The following is a 15989-nucleotide window of genomic DNA, read 5'->3' as shown; positions in this document are numbered from 1 at the left end:
AGATGGAGCTACTGATTGAAGGCCATAGTATCATTGGTTTTGTTGATGGCTCGATTCCTTGTCCTGATCAATTTTGCCAAGAATTATCTGGGGGTTCTACTACCCGAGTTCAATCTGATGATTACAGAGTATGGAAGATGCATGATAAAGCATTAATGCAGTTGATCACTGCAACCTTGTCTCCTGCTGGAATTTCTTATGCGATTGGTAGTACCAGTTCCAAAGAATTGTGGACCAGGCTTAAAGAACAGTTCTCAACTATCACAAGAACCAGTATCTTTCAACTCAAATCTGAACTGCAAAATATAAAGAAGGGTAATGATTCTATCACTGTATATTTGCAGAAGATTAAAGAAGCACGGGATTTACTATCTGCTGCTGGTGTATTCTTTGATGATGATGATATTGTGATTCTTACATTGAATGGTCTGCCTGCTGAATTTAATACTATACGATCTGTGATTCGGGGTCGTGAAACTGTGATATCGTTGAAAGATCTTCGTTCTCAATTGTTGGCTGAAGAAGCATTGCTTGAAACCATTCCTGCATCACCTGTTTTGTCTGCACTAATGGCACAGAATAATGACTTGGTGTCCAAGAATCAGTCTTTTTCAAGTTCTGGTGGAAATCATCCTAGTTCCAATACAAATGCATACAGGTCTTTTAATCAGAATGGTAAAGGCAGAAATCATTTTGGCTCTAATTTCAATCCGAGATATGGTAATAAAAAAAACGTCTCTTCAAATCCTGCACCTGGCATTCTTGGTGTTTCTCCGCCAAGAACACAGATTTATGGGTTTCAGCCTCAACTTTGTCAAATATGTGGGAAGCCTAATCATTTGGCTTCTACATGTCGTTTTCGAAACATGAATGTCTCACAAGGTTGCCAAATCTGTGGGAAGCACAACCATCTGGCTGATACCTGTAGATATCGAAATACAAGTGGTCCATCAGGATGCTTTAGTTGTGGGAATCCCAATCATACTGCAGAAACATGTTTTCAAAAGAATGCCAATCCTCAAATGAGTGCTATGCATGCTGCAACATTCAATGGTACCACTCCTTCTTTCTCAGTGTCATCTCCTCCTCCACAACAACAAATTTGGCTTACTGATTCAGGTGCAAATAATCATATGACGTCAGACTTGGGAAATCTTTCCTTGTCCACTCCATATCCGTCTAATGAGACTATTCAGACTGCTAATGGTGAAGGTTTAGCTATCTCTCACGTTGGTTCCACTCTTCTTCGAACTCCAATGCAGCCTATTAGGCTTAATTCTGTTCTATATGTGCCAAAATTGTCCCAAAACTTATTATCTGTTCATAAGATCTGCTTGGATAATAACTGTTGGTTGATCTTCGATGCTTTTTCCTTTTGGATTCAGGACAAAGCCACAGGGAGGGTGCTTTACAAAGGGCTGTGTAACAATGGTTTGTATCCGATCATCTCACCAAGTTCTCATGCAGTTATCAACAAAAGGAATCTTGCAGCTTTTCTGGGACAACAAGTTACTACCAGTATTTGGCATAATAGATTAGGTCATCCCTCTAATTCAATTGTTTCCCGCATTTTAGAATCCTCACATGTTCCTTGTGTTTCTGATCAAACACCTTCACTGTGTCACCCATGTTTAGAGGGCAAATTCAGTAAACTCCCATTTCCTTCCTCCGTAGATAAATCTGTAAAACCTTTTGATCTTGTTCACAGTGATGTGTGGGGTCCTGCTCCTTGTGTTTCTTTAGATGGATTTAGATATTATGTCACCTTCATTGACCATTGTACAAAATATTGCTGGATTTTTCCCATGTGCAATAAAAGTGATGTTTCAGGTATATTTGTTTCTTTATACAATTTCATCTTAAATCAGTTTCAAGTAGCCATTAAAACTCTTCACAGTGATGGTGGTGGTGAATACATAAACAAAGCATTTCAATAGTTTTTGTCTGCTAAAGGAATTAAGCACCAACTCTCCTGTCCTTACACACCCGAACAGAATGGAATAGCTGAACGAAAACAGAGGCATATTATTGAAACTTCCATCACTTTGCTACAGTCTGCTTCCTTACCCTTAGTGTTTTGGTCTTTTGCTTGCAAAACCTCAGTGTACCTCATTAATAGAATGCCATCTTCTTCCTTGGGAAATTTATCTCCATTTCAATTGCTGCACAACTCCATACCAGTAATAACACATCTGAAAATATTTGGTTGTTCTTGTTACCCTTGGTTAAGGCCTTATACTCATACCAAGTTAGATCCCCGCACTGCAAAATGTATCTTTTTGGGATATGCATCTAACTATAAAGGCTATCTTTGTTATGATGCTTCTAAAAACAAAATGTATATTTCTAAACATGTTTTATTTGATGAGACAGAGTTTCCTTATCGTTCTTTGGTCTCTAAATCTCAATGTACCACTATTTCACCACCTCCATCACATATTCAAACACCAATTCCAGTTCTCAATCATAGTAATGCACTTGTGTTACTCGAGTCACTCAATCCCTACACTGAGTGTTCTGCATCCAGTCCTGCATCATTAAGCTCAGTTTCTACCTCCAGTGGCATGCCAAATCTGGTACTCCAGCAACTTTCAGCAGCCTCCACTACAGCTCCAGTTACAGGTTCACCTGAAAGTGCAGGAACTTCAACTGCTACTCAATCCATTACTTCTCAAACTACACAGCCCTTCTCCTCTGCACCTCCTGTGGTACCTGAATTCCAACCTGAGCAGCTCCAAGTGGTTCTCTCTGTTCCCCCAGTGAACTTACATCCTATGCAGACACGATCCAAAAGTGGTATTATTAAGAAGCTTGCTTTACTTGCTCAAGTTCATGAACATGGGGGGGGTTGATTTGACACAAGTGGAACCTGCTACATATAAGTCTGCGTTGAAATCCCCAGTTTGGTTTACTGCTATGCAAGATGAGATATTGGCTTTGCATAATCAGGGAACGTGGTCATTGGTTCCATTGCCCTGTTACAAGAATTTAATTGGGTGTAAATGGGTATATAAGATAAAAAAGAATGCTGATGGCTTAATTGGGAGGTATAAGGCACGGCTGGTGGCAAAAGGCTTTAATCAAGAAGAAGGAATCGATTATGGAGAGACTTTTAGCCCTGTTGTTAAACCTACAACAGTGAGAATCGTTCTAGCTTTATCAGCACATTTTGGTTGGACGTTGAGACAATTAGATGTGAAAAATGCCTTCCTCCATGGCATATTACAAGAAGAAGTCTACATGACACAGCCACCTGGGTTTGTTGATCTTAAACATGAAGATTATGTTTGTCGATTACATAAATCGCTTTATGGGTTGAAACAGGCACCACGGGCCTGGAATGAAAGGTTCACTGCTTTTCTACCATCCTTAGGGTTCAAGTCTACCTTTGCAGATTCTTCCTTATTTGTAAAAACTGTTGACACATATGTGGTGATTCTATTATTGTATGTTGATGATATTATCATCACAGGCAGCCATACACAAGCTATCACTGAGGTTATTCAAGCTCTTACTCATGAGTTTGATATGAAAGATCTGGGACCTCTTCATTATTTTCTGGGCATTCAAATTGTACAGAACAAGGATGGTTTGTTTCTCTCTCAAGACAAGTATGTTACGGATCTGCTTACTAAATCTGATATGCTACTGTCCAAACCGTGTGCTACTCCATGTTTGCCTTACAACCGTCTTCTCAGCAATGATGGAAAGCCTTATAATAATCCTACAATGTACAGGAGCTTGGTTGGTGCTCTCCAGTACTTGACTTTTACGCGGTCAGACATTGCTTTCGTAGTGCATCAGGTCTGCCAATTTATGCAGCGACCAATGGACTCCCACTTTATGGCTGTCAAGCGGATTCTCAGGTACTTAAAGGCTACTCGAGGCTGTGGTATTCAGTATATCCGAGGTTCCCTTGATCTTACTGCCTATAGTGATGCAGACTGGGCGGGCGATCCGAATGATAGACGGTCCACAACTGGAATGGTGGTGTTCTTGGGGTCTAATCCCATTTCATGGATGTCTAAGAAACAGCACACTGTCTTTCGGTCCTAAAACTAACAGAATCTTGCCGAAAAAATCAAGGAAACCGGCTAAACCTTGCAACTATATAAACCCAAACGTTCTAACGTCAAAACCACTCCAAAAGCGATCCAACGTGCTAGTAAAGTAAAAATATTACATTCTTAAGTCTCAAAACCACTTAAAACCTTCACGATCACGTTGAGTGAACAGTGCACCAAATTGGGGTTTTCTGGTTCTTGAGTTCTACGAGTTCTCAAGTCGAACTAATGGCATGGATGAGCTCCTGAACTTGCAAATAACACAAAGATCACCTTCACAGCCTCGATCCGTGCATGAAATGGTTGGTTTACGAGATTGTTCGTACAATTGTACAGAAAATGGATGAAATCCAAGAGGCAAGAGAGAGATAGAGAGTAAACGGGAGAGTGTGAGTGTGCGGTCCAGGTTTCAGCCCAACAAAACAAACAAAACAATCTAACTTCCAATTAGGTCCAACAACTTAGGAAGAAAATGAATTGGTCCACCACCTAAGTTCATTTCTCATAATCACAACCTAATGCTCAAGGGCAAAATAGTCATTTCACACGATCGAGGATAAAATAATAAGAACATTCGGGACGGGCTATCACATTAACAATCCTACGTAGTTTTTCCAACCCGTCCATGGCGTCTGGATCAAATGTGAACATGCAAGACTCGTTATGTTTTGTGAAATCATTTTGAAAAACCATATAACCCTAAGATGTGTCGTCCATCCTAAGAAGTTACACATATTAACCACAAGAAGCCAGTGTTAATTCCAAGGACAGCCCTCCACCAAAATTACATGAAATTAATTTTCTAAATATCCTAACGGTGGTCAATCATCAAAACAATTAAATAGTTTCAACACGGTGGTTAATAATTCAAAACTTGCATGCATAATATCATAAGCAAATTGAAAAGAAACTACATATTCTTACTAAGGCTCGTGGCCTCGCCCTAGCAAACGAATCTAGTTACAAAAAATCATAAAATAAAATATTATTAAAAACGTGGATAGAAAACACCTTGGAAATAAACTTGAATCGTCAAAAGCTCTCTAAAGCCAAAATGCGTGCCTTCTCCCCTCTCAACCTAGTGGCTAAAAAGCCTTGTTGAAACTACTACAAAATAAAACCCTAAAAGGACTTAGAATAAAACTAGTAAACATAATAAAATAATAAAACAAAAATAAAAGGTTTCATATTTGAACCAAAATTCGGAGTTCTCAGAAAATTAGTCTTTTGAATGACCAAATCAACTCCGATTTGGTCCCAAAAGGTCTCTTTTCAAAGCTTGAGACGTCCCCTACAAATCCTCAGGAGGAATCTTCCTCAAAATATACCATCTTAACCTCCCAAATACCCAAAACATCCATAAACTTCAATCTGTGAAAGCTGCGCGCTGGGCCTTAATTTCATCCCCACGGTCAAACGGCTTAGTAGAAAATTCTGAAATTTTGACACAATCATCTTAAAAGACTCACGAACATCCTCCAGTTGGAATCACTCCAAAATTCATCAATTTGATCATTTTTTCCCAGAGGAAGTTGAATGTCCTACATTGAAAATATATAACAAAGTATCAAAATTCTACCAAAACAACCAATAAATTATAACTAAGATTAGGGTAAAATATATGGTATAATATCGCCTCATCAGAGACCATGCTCAATTTCTTTGGGTTTCTCAAATTTATTTAGGTTTATAAGAGAGAGTGTGAGGACAGGGAAGAAAAGCTTAATTTCTTTGGGTTTCTCAAATTTGTTTAGGTTTATAAGAGAGAGTGTGAGGACATGGAAGAAAAGATGAGCAAAAAAGAGAGAGGGAGGATAGTGGGAAGATGCGATCACGAAGAAAGTTGGGGTTCCACTGTAAAATTAATTAACAATATAAAAAGTAGTCAAACATCTTATAAGCCCTTGCAATATTTCTCCTTTCACCAATGTGGGACTCTTTTACCTTTACATTCTCACGCACCCCCTCACATGATGAATTTTCAAGCCAAACACGTGGTGTGGAGCCAAAAATAATCACAAAGCGACATCTGGATTTTTGGGTGAAGATGACAAATTTACCCTCGAGGCATACCAGGTCTCCTACACGCGAGCAGTGGAGAATCATCCATCAACCAAATCAGGAGTACCCAAAATAGGTAACAAGTTCAAATTTGTCTCATCCATCCTCATTCCATAACCTCCTACCTCCCAAAACATTTCTTTTATTATGATAATTAGCCAATTAATATATTTATACCTAATTAATATATTAATTGCTAATTGAATCACCAAATAACACCTCATTCCCTATATATATGACCCTATTTCTTCTAAAAAGCATAGTTGATACTCTTGCAAAACTCCCAAAAATCCTCTAAACACTTTTTCTCTCTAAATTCTAACTTTGGCATCGGAGGTTCTTCGGCCAAAGCCCCCCACATTCATCGTGGGCACGTGAGGTTCTTAGGCTTGACCAAATGTGTTGATTGTTTTGTAGGTGCAATTTTGTCCAAAAAGAAGAAGGCGGAAATTTGCATCCACAAATTGGTGCTTTCATTGAGAGTTGAGTCCCATACTCGTAGAAGACTCTCGCATAAAAAGGTTTTTCTCTATTTTCTAGTCCACTTATATTTTTCGTACGTTCTTATTATTAGAATTTTTTATTTGCAAAGATTCTTTGATAAAACGAAAAAAGAGAAATACAATGGCTAGAAATTTAGAAAATTCCATGAGTGAAAATTCCAATATTCAAGAAATACGATCGCGGCGATCCACGAGACTAAATGTGATCCTAAGGGGAGCGGCACCGCCACCACAAGGTTCAACCATGGCAACCACCATGGTGGCCACCATGGCAATCATCCACGGCGAGGTCCATGACTCCACCACCACGGTGTGAGCCCTATGCGTTGCCAAGCCGAGCTCAAGCCTCGCATTCACGAGCATCACATGCCAAGCAGCCTGCTCCAGATGAACAGCCTACTCCCATGGCCTAGCCTGCTCCCGACGAGCAACCCACTTTCGTGGCCCAGCCTGCTCTCGACGAGCAGCCTATTTCTGTGGCCCAGCCTGCTCCCACCAAACAACCTACTCTCGTGGCCTAGTCTGCTCCTGACGAGCAGCCCACTCTCGTGGCCTAGCTTGCTCTCGACGAACAGCCCACTCCCATGGCCCAACCTGCTCCCACCGAGCAACCCACTCTTGTGGCCTAGCCTGCTCCCGACGAACAGTCGGCTCCCATAGCCCAGCCTGCTTCCGACGAGCAGCCCACTCCTGTGACCCAGCTTGCTCCCACTGAACAGCCCACTCTCGTGGCCTAGCCTGTTCCCGACGAGTAGTCTACTCCCATGGCCCAGCCTGCTCCAACCGAGCAGCCTACTCTCGTAGCCCAAATCGGTCCAAGATTAGTTCAACCATCCCGATTTCAAATTTTTGGGCTTACGATCAAACCAGGGGCATTCTCACCACATTTCTCCACGGATTTGACGTTTCCCAACTCAAATCTCGTGCCTGGAGTCTACCACATTTCCACTACTTAAGGAGGCACATTCCTTCCAAGCTCTTCCAATGCAAATGGTGAATAACACTTGTCTTGACAAGTCATAGAGTTGACAAGCACCCTAGCACAGCAAATGACCTTGGTGAACCAGCTCTTGTAGCATACCAAGATGCAACGTACCCCAAACGAGGTGTCCCAAAGTATAGGATAAGGCAGATGAAGAACCTCTCCAGCAGCATCTCGGCAAGCAACCACTCGACCATCCACGAACCGAGCGTTTGGGCAGAGTACACTCCCGACTGGGCCCCTGAGACAGCGTATACTCTCGTCTTAACGCGCGGATGAGCGTGCACTATCGACTAGGCCCACGAACGAGTATACATTCACGGTTGAGGATGCACTCTAATAATTAACATGAGCAGCCTTCCAAGCAAAATATTCATTCACAGCTAGGCTCGCAAGGAGTATCATCCACATTACATCGGAGCAGGCAGCACAGCAGACATAAATAAACAGTCAATCAATCCGGCTCAAGTTCAACCAGTAGCTTGTGAGTTACACGCTCGCCTACTAGGAACATACCACACCACTCCAGCCGGGGCATAGACGAGCCGAACATATGGAATAACAGCTTAGACCAGCACATCACGATTGGGGGCAGTCGAGAGCTCTGCCACCCCAACAAAGGAAAATTCAGGAAGAAGTAGAAAGGTTCATGACCAAGCGATTGCGCAATTTCTCATACCAACTAAGCCTCAAAATGGTCTACTCTCCGGTGCGAGAGGATAAACTAATTGCTCTCCAGTGTGAGAGGATAAACTAATTGCTCTCCAGTGCGAGAGGGTAAACCAATTCCTCGACACCCAAAAGGGTCTGCTCTCCAGTGTGAGAGGATAAACTAATTGCTCTCCAGTGAGAGAGGGTAAACCAATTCCCCGACACCCATATGGGTTTGCTCTCCAGCGCGAGAGGATAAACAAATTGCTTTCTAGTGCGAGAGGGTAAACCAATTCCCCGACACCCATATGAGTTTGCTCTCCAGTGCGAGAGGGTAAACTAAATCCCTGACACCCATCTGGGTAAACTCTCCAGTGCAAGAAGGCCACATAGTTCAAAAGATTGAATGCTTGAAGATCAACTAAGCAGCAAATGTTGAAAAACTAAACTCAAGCAGTTTCCTCATTTTCAACAAGCAGCCCAGACGTGGCAGCCTAAACAATTGCCTATCCCACACCACTTCCTCACCCTATGCCAAACCAATCCTTGGCTACATCACCTCATTGGCCCATGCCAAGCCGACTCCTGGCCCCTGCCAGCTGACGTGCCGCACCATCCCGACGACTGTCCCGTGGCAGCACCACCTAAGAAGAAGACAAGAAGAAATTAAGATTTTATTACATTGGGGCAGCGTGGAGAAGACGAAGAAAGCTACAAAAGACGGTCCTTTGCACATGCAAGATGTAGAAGATTGCTAGAGGAGGGGGAACAAATATCCTCTAAGCTCTCTTTCTCTTGTAGGGTAAAATAAATCACCCTCCAAAGTTGATTTAATAACCCACTTAAGGTGGACTTAAATAGGCTTTGAGAGAAATTTATTTCATTTTCTCTCTAAATTCTAACTTTGGCATCGGAGGTTCTTCGGCCAAAGGCCCCCCCCCCATTCATCGTGGGCACGTGAGGTTCTTGGGCTTGACCAAATGTGTTGATTATTTTGTAGGTGCAATTTTGTCCAAGAAGAAGAAAGCGGAAATTTGCATCCACACGTGGATCACACGAATAGGGTGACTTGGAGCACGTGTGGCCGTTGGGCTTCACACGTGAGCCAACCTAATCTGATAACATGAAAAGTTGAGGTTCCACCGTATATAAAACCAAAAGAACTAGTTCTCCTAAATAAAAAATCTACATTCTCTCTTTTTCTGTTTTCTGGGAGTAGGATATGATTTTGAGTTAGTTTTGAATTGTGTTTTTGAGAATGAATTGACCAAACAAGAATTTTTAACTTGACACTAAAATATGTTTTTGAGTTTAAAAACTTGAGTTTGGGTTGAATACAAAACGGGTTCTAAGTTTTTTTTTTCTTCATCATTGACAAAGTAGTTATTTACAATTCAAAAATAAAATAAATTTTCACTTTGTTAAGTGCTCATGTCTATAGGGGGGGGGGGGGTGCTCCGCTGAGAATCCGTGCGGACGTACTACTACGTGCTCTTTTTGAGTTATTTAGGTGGAATATCGTTGGTATTAAAAAAAAAAAAAAAACTGTGCTTGATTGTAAAGATATCAGTTCTGGCTCATAGATCGATGGTGTTCACTGATTCAAGACTCGCACACAAATTGGCTATGAAATCAAATGGGATGCTGAAACTATAACCAAGCATCAACCTTTTTGGAAGGTATGAAAACCATTCCGGCAGTGCAATAAGCTGAGAAGGATGCGCAAAGAAGTGGTAGATTTCTGTGCTGCTTATGGAATCCACCCGATGATCAAAATAATTCCAGGTCAGTATACAAATATCGATTGAATAAGTTCATATCAATTGTTGGAACTCAAACCATCGATGGAAATAGTTTAATACTTAGGCCGCGAGCAATTACTGTAATGTGTAAAGGACTAGATTGTATGAGTAAGAATGAATGTTCTATGAGTGATGTTATATCTCATGATGAAACATAATTTTTCTTAGGGTGTTTTAGATTTTGGCCCTTACAACTCATTATTTCTAAATAAAAACCCATCTATCTTTAAAGATCCAGTTTAAGCCCAAATTTAAAATTTGCAAACATATGGGAACACTATTGACCTATTAATACAATTTATTTACACCCATGCCACTCATACTTTTTGGTCCCTTTTCCAAATTCCTAAATTTATGCCAAATTAAAAGTAGTAGAAAAAGTGAAATAAAATGTAAAAAGTGTTTGCATTAACCGTATCCATGTCAAACTAGAAAAGTAGTTTTTTTTTTCGTGATATATTTTGCAGCAATTTTATCCATATTAATTGGTAGGTAAATTAGTTTGTTCCACTTATTTAAAAAAAAAATACTACACCTATATTATGTAAACCATTATGTATGTTGATGAAGAAAGGTTATGCAGGAAGAAAGACAGAGAGAAATGTAGAAGAGTAAGAGAGTAAGAGAGTAGAGAGAGAATCAAGAAATGTATTTTCTTTCTAGTTAGTTACAAATGACTATTACAACATGTATTTATTTGTATTGGTAGCTTACTCTCTAAGCCACACAATAACCACCTTAACTAACTCTTATATCACAGCTATAGAATCTTAGTACTCCTATCATCCCCCCTCAAGCTCAGGGGCAGAGAAATTGAGCCTGAGATTGGCACAATGAGTCTGAAAGAGTGGTGCAGAAAGACCCTTGGTGAGGATATCTGCAAACTGCTCAGTAGACGATACAAAATGAACATATAGTTGCTGTTTGGCGACCCTTTCTTGAACAAAATGGACATCAACCTCAATATGTTTCGTACGTTGATGTTGAATTGGATTGCAAGTCAGTGCAATTGCAGACAGGTTGTCACAGTAAAGTAATGGGGGCTCGGCCAAAGGAAGCTGCAAGAACGACAACAAAGATTTAATCCAATCCAATTCAGCCGCCGTAGTAGAGAGAGCTTGATATTCAAAAACAAGCATAGCATTTGAATCCAAACCCAAGACCTTCTCATTAATTTTAAACAACAAAAACCATCAATTCTAACCAAACTTTTTGGTCATTTAACCAAATTTTATAAATTTATATTGTTATGAAAACATATATAAATATATCACTCTAATAATTTTAGTGCTCCCAGTTTTTTTGAATCCCGAACAGTCATCCAGCCCTCACTGGACGTGGGCCGGCCCTGATTGGAGCATTTCTTAGTATTTCGAGCCTTTACTGCATGCTGTGGGAAAAGAGGAAAGACAGTCTTGTTGCTCAACACGCAGCAGATACAGAAAAAGTGACACTTAACGATAATGAAGTGCTGGAGTTTTCATGGCCATCATCATTAAGACAAGTTTGTTATTTTTCACGGTCGGATCATAAACAACAGGTGATGTAAGAAACATTGAGTTTTAGTATGACGCGGAAAATCTGTCACTCAAAATCCCTATGAACTTGTTGATACATATCAATAAGAGAAATTGATCTTCTTTTCTTTCACTATGTCATTTCACACAAACCAAACCGATATATTTTGTGTTCTCCATATTGACGAGAATCTAACATGTGACCGAGAAATATACCAATATATTCAAGTTATACCTAATTAATATCTCTCATGACATGACACACACATGACAAAGAAACTATCATATTGTGCCAATGAAACAATTGAATTTTGAATGAGCATGTCACTAGTAGTTCAATTTTCTCATAAGGAGAAAGTGGTATATCTGCAATTAAGAAAATATAGTAACATTTTACCTTTTTATTTATTTTTATTTTGTGCATCTCTCTCAATTCATTTAATTCAACAACCAGAAATTTAGAGGGGTGAGTTAGAAGAAAAAATGTGTGTGTGGAAAGCACTACCCTTAGTTTTTGCTCTTTTTAGAGGGTGTGTTCAATTTAGGGGCTAGATAATTTTTATTAGGGAGAAGAAAAATCGGTGGAGATTGAACGCACATTAAAATGCATAAGCTGTTGTAAAATTAGCGATGTGTGCAGTGAAAAAATGAAACAAGACACAAAATTTACGAGGTTCCTCTACAGTCAGTGTGATTGGAATACATCCTCAGAGCAGCAGTGATGCTTTCATTTATAATCTGGAATAATAAGATTACAAAGATAACTCTTTTTATTATCTCCTCTCGTTTTTTTCTTCTCTCTGCCGTGAGCCTTGTGGCTTCTCTTTTCTTCCTCTCTTTTTCCTTATTTCTTTTCTCTCTTCTCAGCCGTGAGGCTTTGTGTTTTTGTGTGTGATTTTATATGGAAGGATGAGGCAGCAAGTGGAATAGTGGACAAACATGTAGAGTTGTAGTGGGTTGTAGTGGGTTGGCCACCCACACATTTAATGGCTTATAAGATTACAACATAAACATGATTGTTTTCAGCCACTGATTTTGGAATAAATAAATAGTTGGATCTTCCTTGAATGATTCCATAAGTTGATCTTCAAATTATTTTCCACCATCCAAAGACGATGTCACTGTTCTTTGGAAAACTGATTGTGGATTCCACTATCTAATGAATGAATTCAAAAGAAGTGGCTGAAGTTGATCCTTCACAGTTATAGAAACACCATTAAAACTCGAAGCATATCATCTGCATTTCAAGTTAGCACAAAAAAAGTTTGATAACCATGGAAGGATGCACTCACTACTTGGCAATGGTACTGGTTCAGCTGATTTACGGCGGATCAGACGTCCTCATAAAATTATCCCTTCAGGATGGACTCAATCCGATTGTCTTTGTGGTTTACAGGCATGTTCTTGCCATGGTTTTGATAGGACCATTTGCTTATGTGCTTGAAAGGTAAACATTCTTGCCGTTGTCCGACTTTCTTCTTGTACCAAAAACAGCGAAAACTAATTCAACAGTGTATGTGCTGAGCAGGAAGCAGAGGCCTTCGTTCTCAATTTCAGCAGCTGCAAATATTTTCCTGCTAGCGTTGTTAGGGCCTACCATCTTTGTGAATGTATACTGTGCTGGTTTGACATACACTTCTGCAACAGTTGCAAGTGCCTTAAGTAATGTTATCCCCCCGTTGACGTTTCTGACGGCAGTTCTTCTCGGGTATATTCTATGCCTTTGCCTTTGATGTCTTCTAAGGTTTCCTGTTCTGTAATTTGCTTACCTTCATTCAGGATGGAGAAACTAAAGATTAGAAGCGCTCGAGGCCAAGCAAAGGTGGCTGGTACAATTTTCTGCATCGGCGGATCTCTTATTTTCACATTCTGGAAAGGAGGATACCTGTTGAAGGGTGTCGAAAAGACACTGATAAATGTTCACAACGCAGAGGAGTATGGCAAGATCAAGCATGTTCAGGAAAACTGGATCAAGGGTTCTGCTCTTCTTCTGATGAGCTACACTGCGTGGAGTGCGTGGCTAATCCTCCAGGTGATCAGAAACTCGATTCAAGATGGCACCTTTTATACAAATACTAGCTTCTTGCCACAAGCGCTCTTTTTTAGTTTAGTCTTTACTATTTTTTTGGATTTTTTCATTTTATTTGAAGAAAAAAAAAAACTTAAATTATAGTTTATAATTATTATTATTATTTTTTAAAAAGGTTAGTAACTCTATAGAATTGTAATTGTATTCATTTCAATTGATAATACAAGGTACAATATTCTAGTGAATATGATGTTGGGTTTCTACCTATGCGTTCCGGGTTCAAAACTCCTCCCTCTTCTTAATTATCAAAATAATTTATAGTCAAGTAACTTGTTGTACAAGTAGACCTAGGTCCACATAGATTTGCATAACCTAGCCCAGCAAAATTCTAACCGGAGTTTCATATGCTAACAAACTCCTTCTATGTAGGGGGTTTTAACTTAATTTGTCCTTGCTTAATAAACTGTTTTCTTTAGCTGTAGAGGTGAGGGGTATTTTTGATACCACCAAATCTGACTTCGTTTATATAGAGATAACTTCGAAATTTAATTATTTGTTCAACTTTGGCATTTTTTGCTCCACAGGCTGCGGTGTCCAAAGTCTACCCTGCGCCATTGTCACTAACCACCCTAATGTGCTTTTTCGCTTCGCTGCAATCTTCTTTCCTCGCCCTGTTTTTTGCTAGAAATCCAAGCTCATGGAGACTGGAGTGGAACCTGCAGCTTTTAACCATCGTCTACTTCGTGAGCATTTTCTTCCATATCTCGTACTTATAAGATCTGATCAAAGACATAAATTGTGTAAAAAGAACAGGACCATATATTTGCTGTTGTAAGATATATGTTCTATAAACTTTACCATCGTGTTTGTTTTATGCACATCTTTAAAACATGGTTAATATACTTTTGTCTTTCCTTGTTGTTGGGATAAGATATATATGAATCTGTAAAAAGTTCGAACCTTCATCCAACCCTTCTGCAATAGGGAGTTCTGACCACAGCATTAGTCTATTACCTGCAAGCATGGTGCATCAGTCACAAGGGACCAGTTTTTGCAGCTATGTTTAGTCCACTTCAAGCCATTATAGTGGCAGTGTTTTCGGCAATTGCTTTTGCAGAGCGACTTCACTTTGGCAGGTAAACCGGAGAACGCAAACACTTTCTCCCGTTTCCATCTTACTGCTTTCACACATGGCAATTCCTTCGTCGGTGCTACCAGAGTAGTTCTTCCTAAAAAATCTGAACTTTTTTTTTTCTTTTGTACAGCTTGATTGGAGCACTTCTCATTATTGTGGGACTTTACTGTGTGCTGTGGGGAAAGAGGAAAGACACTCTTGTTGCTGAACATGGAGAGATTGAAAAAGTGACACTGGACGATATTAAAGTGCTGGAGATTTCCATGAATGATATTTCAGTAGTCAATCCTGTTACTAGAGAAGAAACATGATCATGGTATGGAGACATGTTCGTTTTTTTTTTTCGCGGTCAGATCTTAAAGAACTGTTGATGTAAGAAAAGTTGTGTTATATCATTATGCAGAAATTCAAAGAAAATTCTTTCTTATTTGTATAATCTCTAGTTCCAACAATCCATATGAACATATTGCTACTCATCAACAAGAGAGAAATCCTATGCTTTCGGGGATTATTTTATGTCAATCATAAACCAGAATTTCACATCGTTTTTCAGTAGCCTCTCAAAAGCTTCATTTGCATCCTGACCTTGAATTATTATTTTGATCATCGGATGGATTCCATGAGCAGGACAGAAACCGATAATTCCTTTGTGTATCCTTTGTTCTGCCTATTCCACTGCCGGAAATGGCGTTTATACCTGCCAAAATGGTCGATGCACGGTGTTCATTACCCAAGAATTTGGCTTTCATGTTTCCCCACCATGGTTACTGTATACCACATTATAATCCAAGCAGTTGTTTTTTTTTTATAACAGCGATGTTCTACTTAAAACTAATCACAATCTCATTGGAGCATCTCCTCTATGGTTAATGTTGCTACGTCCACTTAACAGGGTGAAAAGTTAAATTTAACTAACAAACCATTTGTTTTGTTTCAGTCTCTCGTTTAAAATGAGATCTGTGATGACAATTATTCATTTAATTGGCACAATAAAAAAGTTTGGGTAAAGTACAAAAAACTACCTCAACTATTAGTGTCACGACACTTTCATATCTCATCTTTTAAAAATGACAATGTCATACCTCATCTTTAGAATTTGTGCCAATGTCTTACATCCGTCAGTTTTTTTTGTTAATTTTTCTGTTAAGTGTTGACGTGACTACATGCAGGATCCACTCACTAATAATTAAATATACTTTTAATAATTAAAAATTTTAAAAATAATTTTTTTTAACTCTCTCTCTC

General features: G+C 39.5%; 1 protein-coding gene across 1 annotated transcript; it reads left to right on the top strand.

Annotated features, from left to right (window-relative positions):
• The first annotated feature begins 12673 nt into the window (after positions 1–12673).
• On the top strand, positions 12674–15171 carry LOC126626552 (WAT1-related protein At1g43650-like). The gene is made up of 6 exons (XM_050295910.1): positions 12674–13027; positions 13109–13288; positions 13360–13612; positions 14194–14352; positions 14594–14745; positions 14875–15171. Exons 1-6 carry the CDS (start codon positions 12855–12857, stop codon positions 15053–15055), a joined length of 1098 nt encoding a protein of 365 aa, XP_050151867.1. The 5' UTR covers positions 12674–12854; the 3' UTR covers positions 15056–15171.
• Positions 15172–15989: the final 818 nt, after the last annotated feature.

This window comes from Malus sylvestris, chromosome 6 (genome assembly GCF_916048215.2).
Source record: "Malus sylvestris chromosome 6, drMalSylv7.2, whole genome shotgun sequence".
Lineage (NCBI taxonomy): Eukaryota > Viridiplantae > Streptophyta > Magnoliopsida > Rosales > Rosaceae > Malus > Malus sylvestris.
The sequence above is the reverse complement of the archived record's forward strand: the minus strand, read 5'-3'. Positions and strand labels throughout refer to the sequence as shown.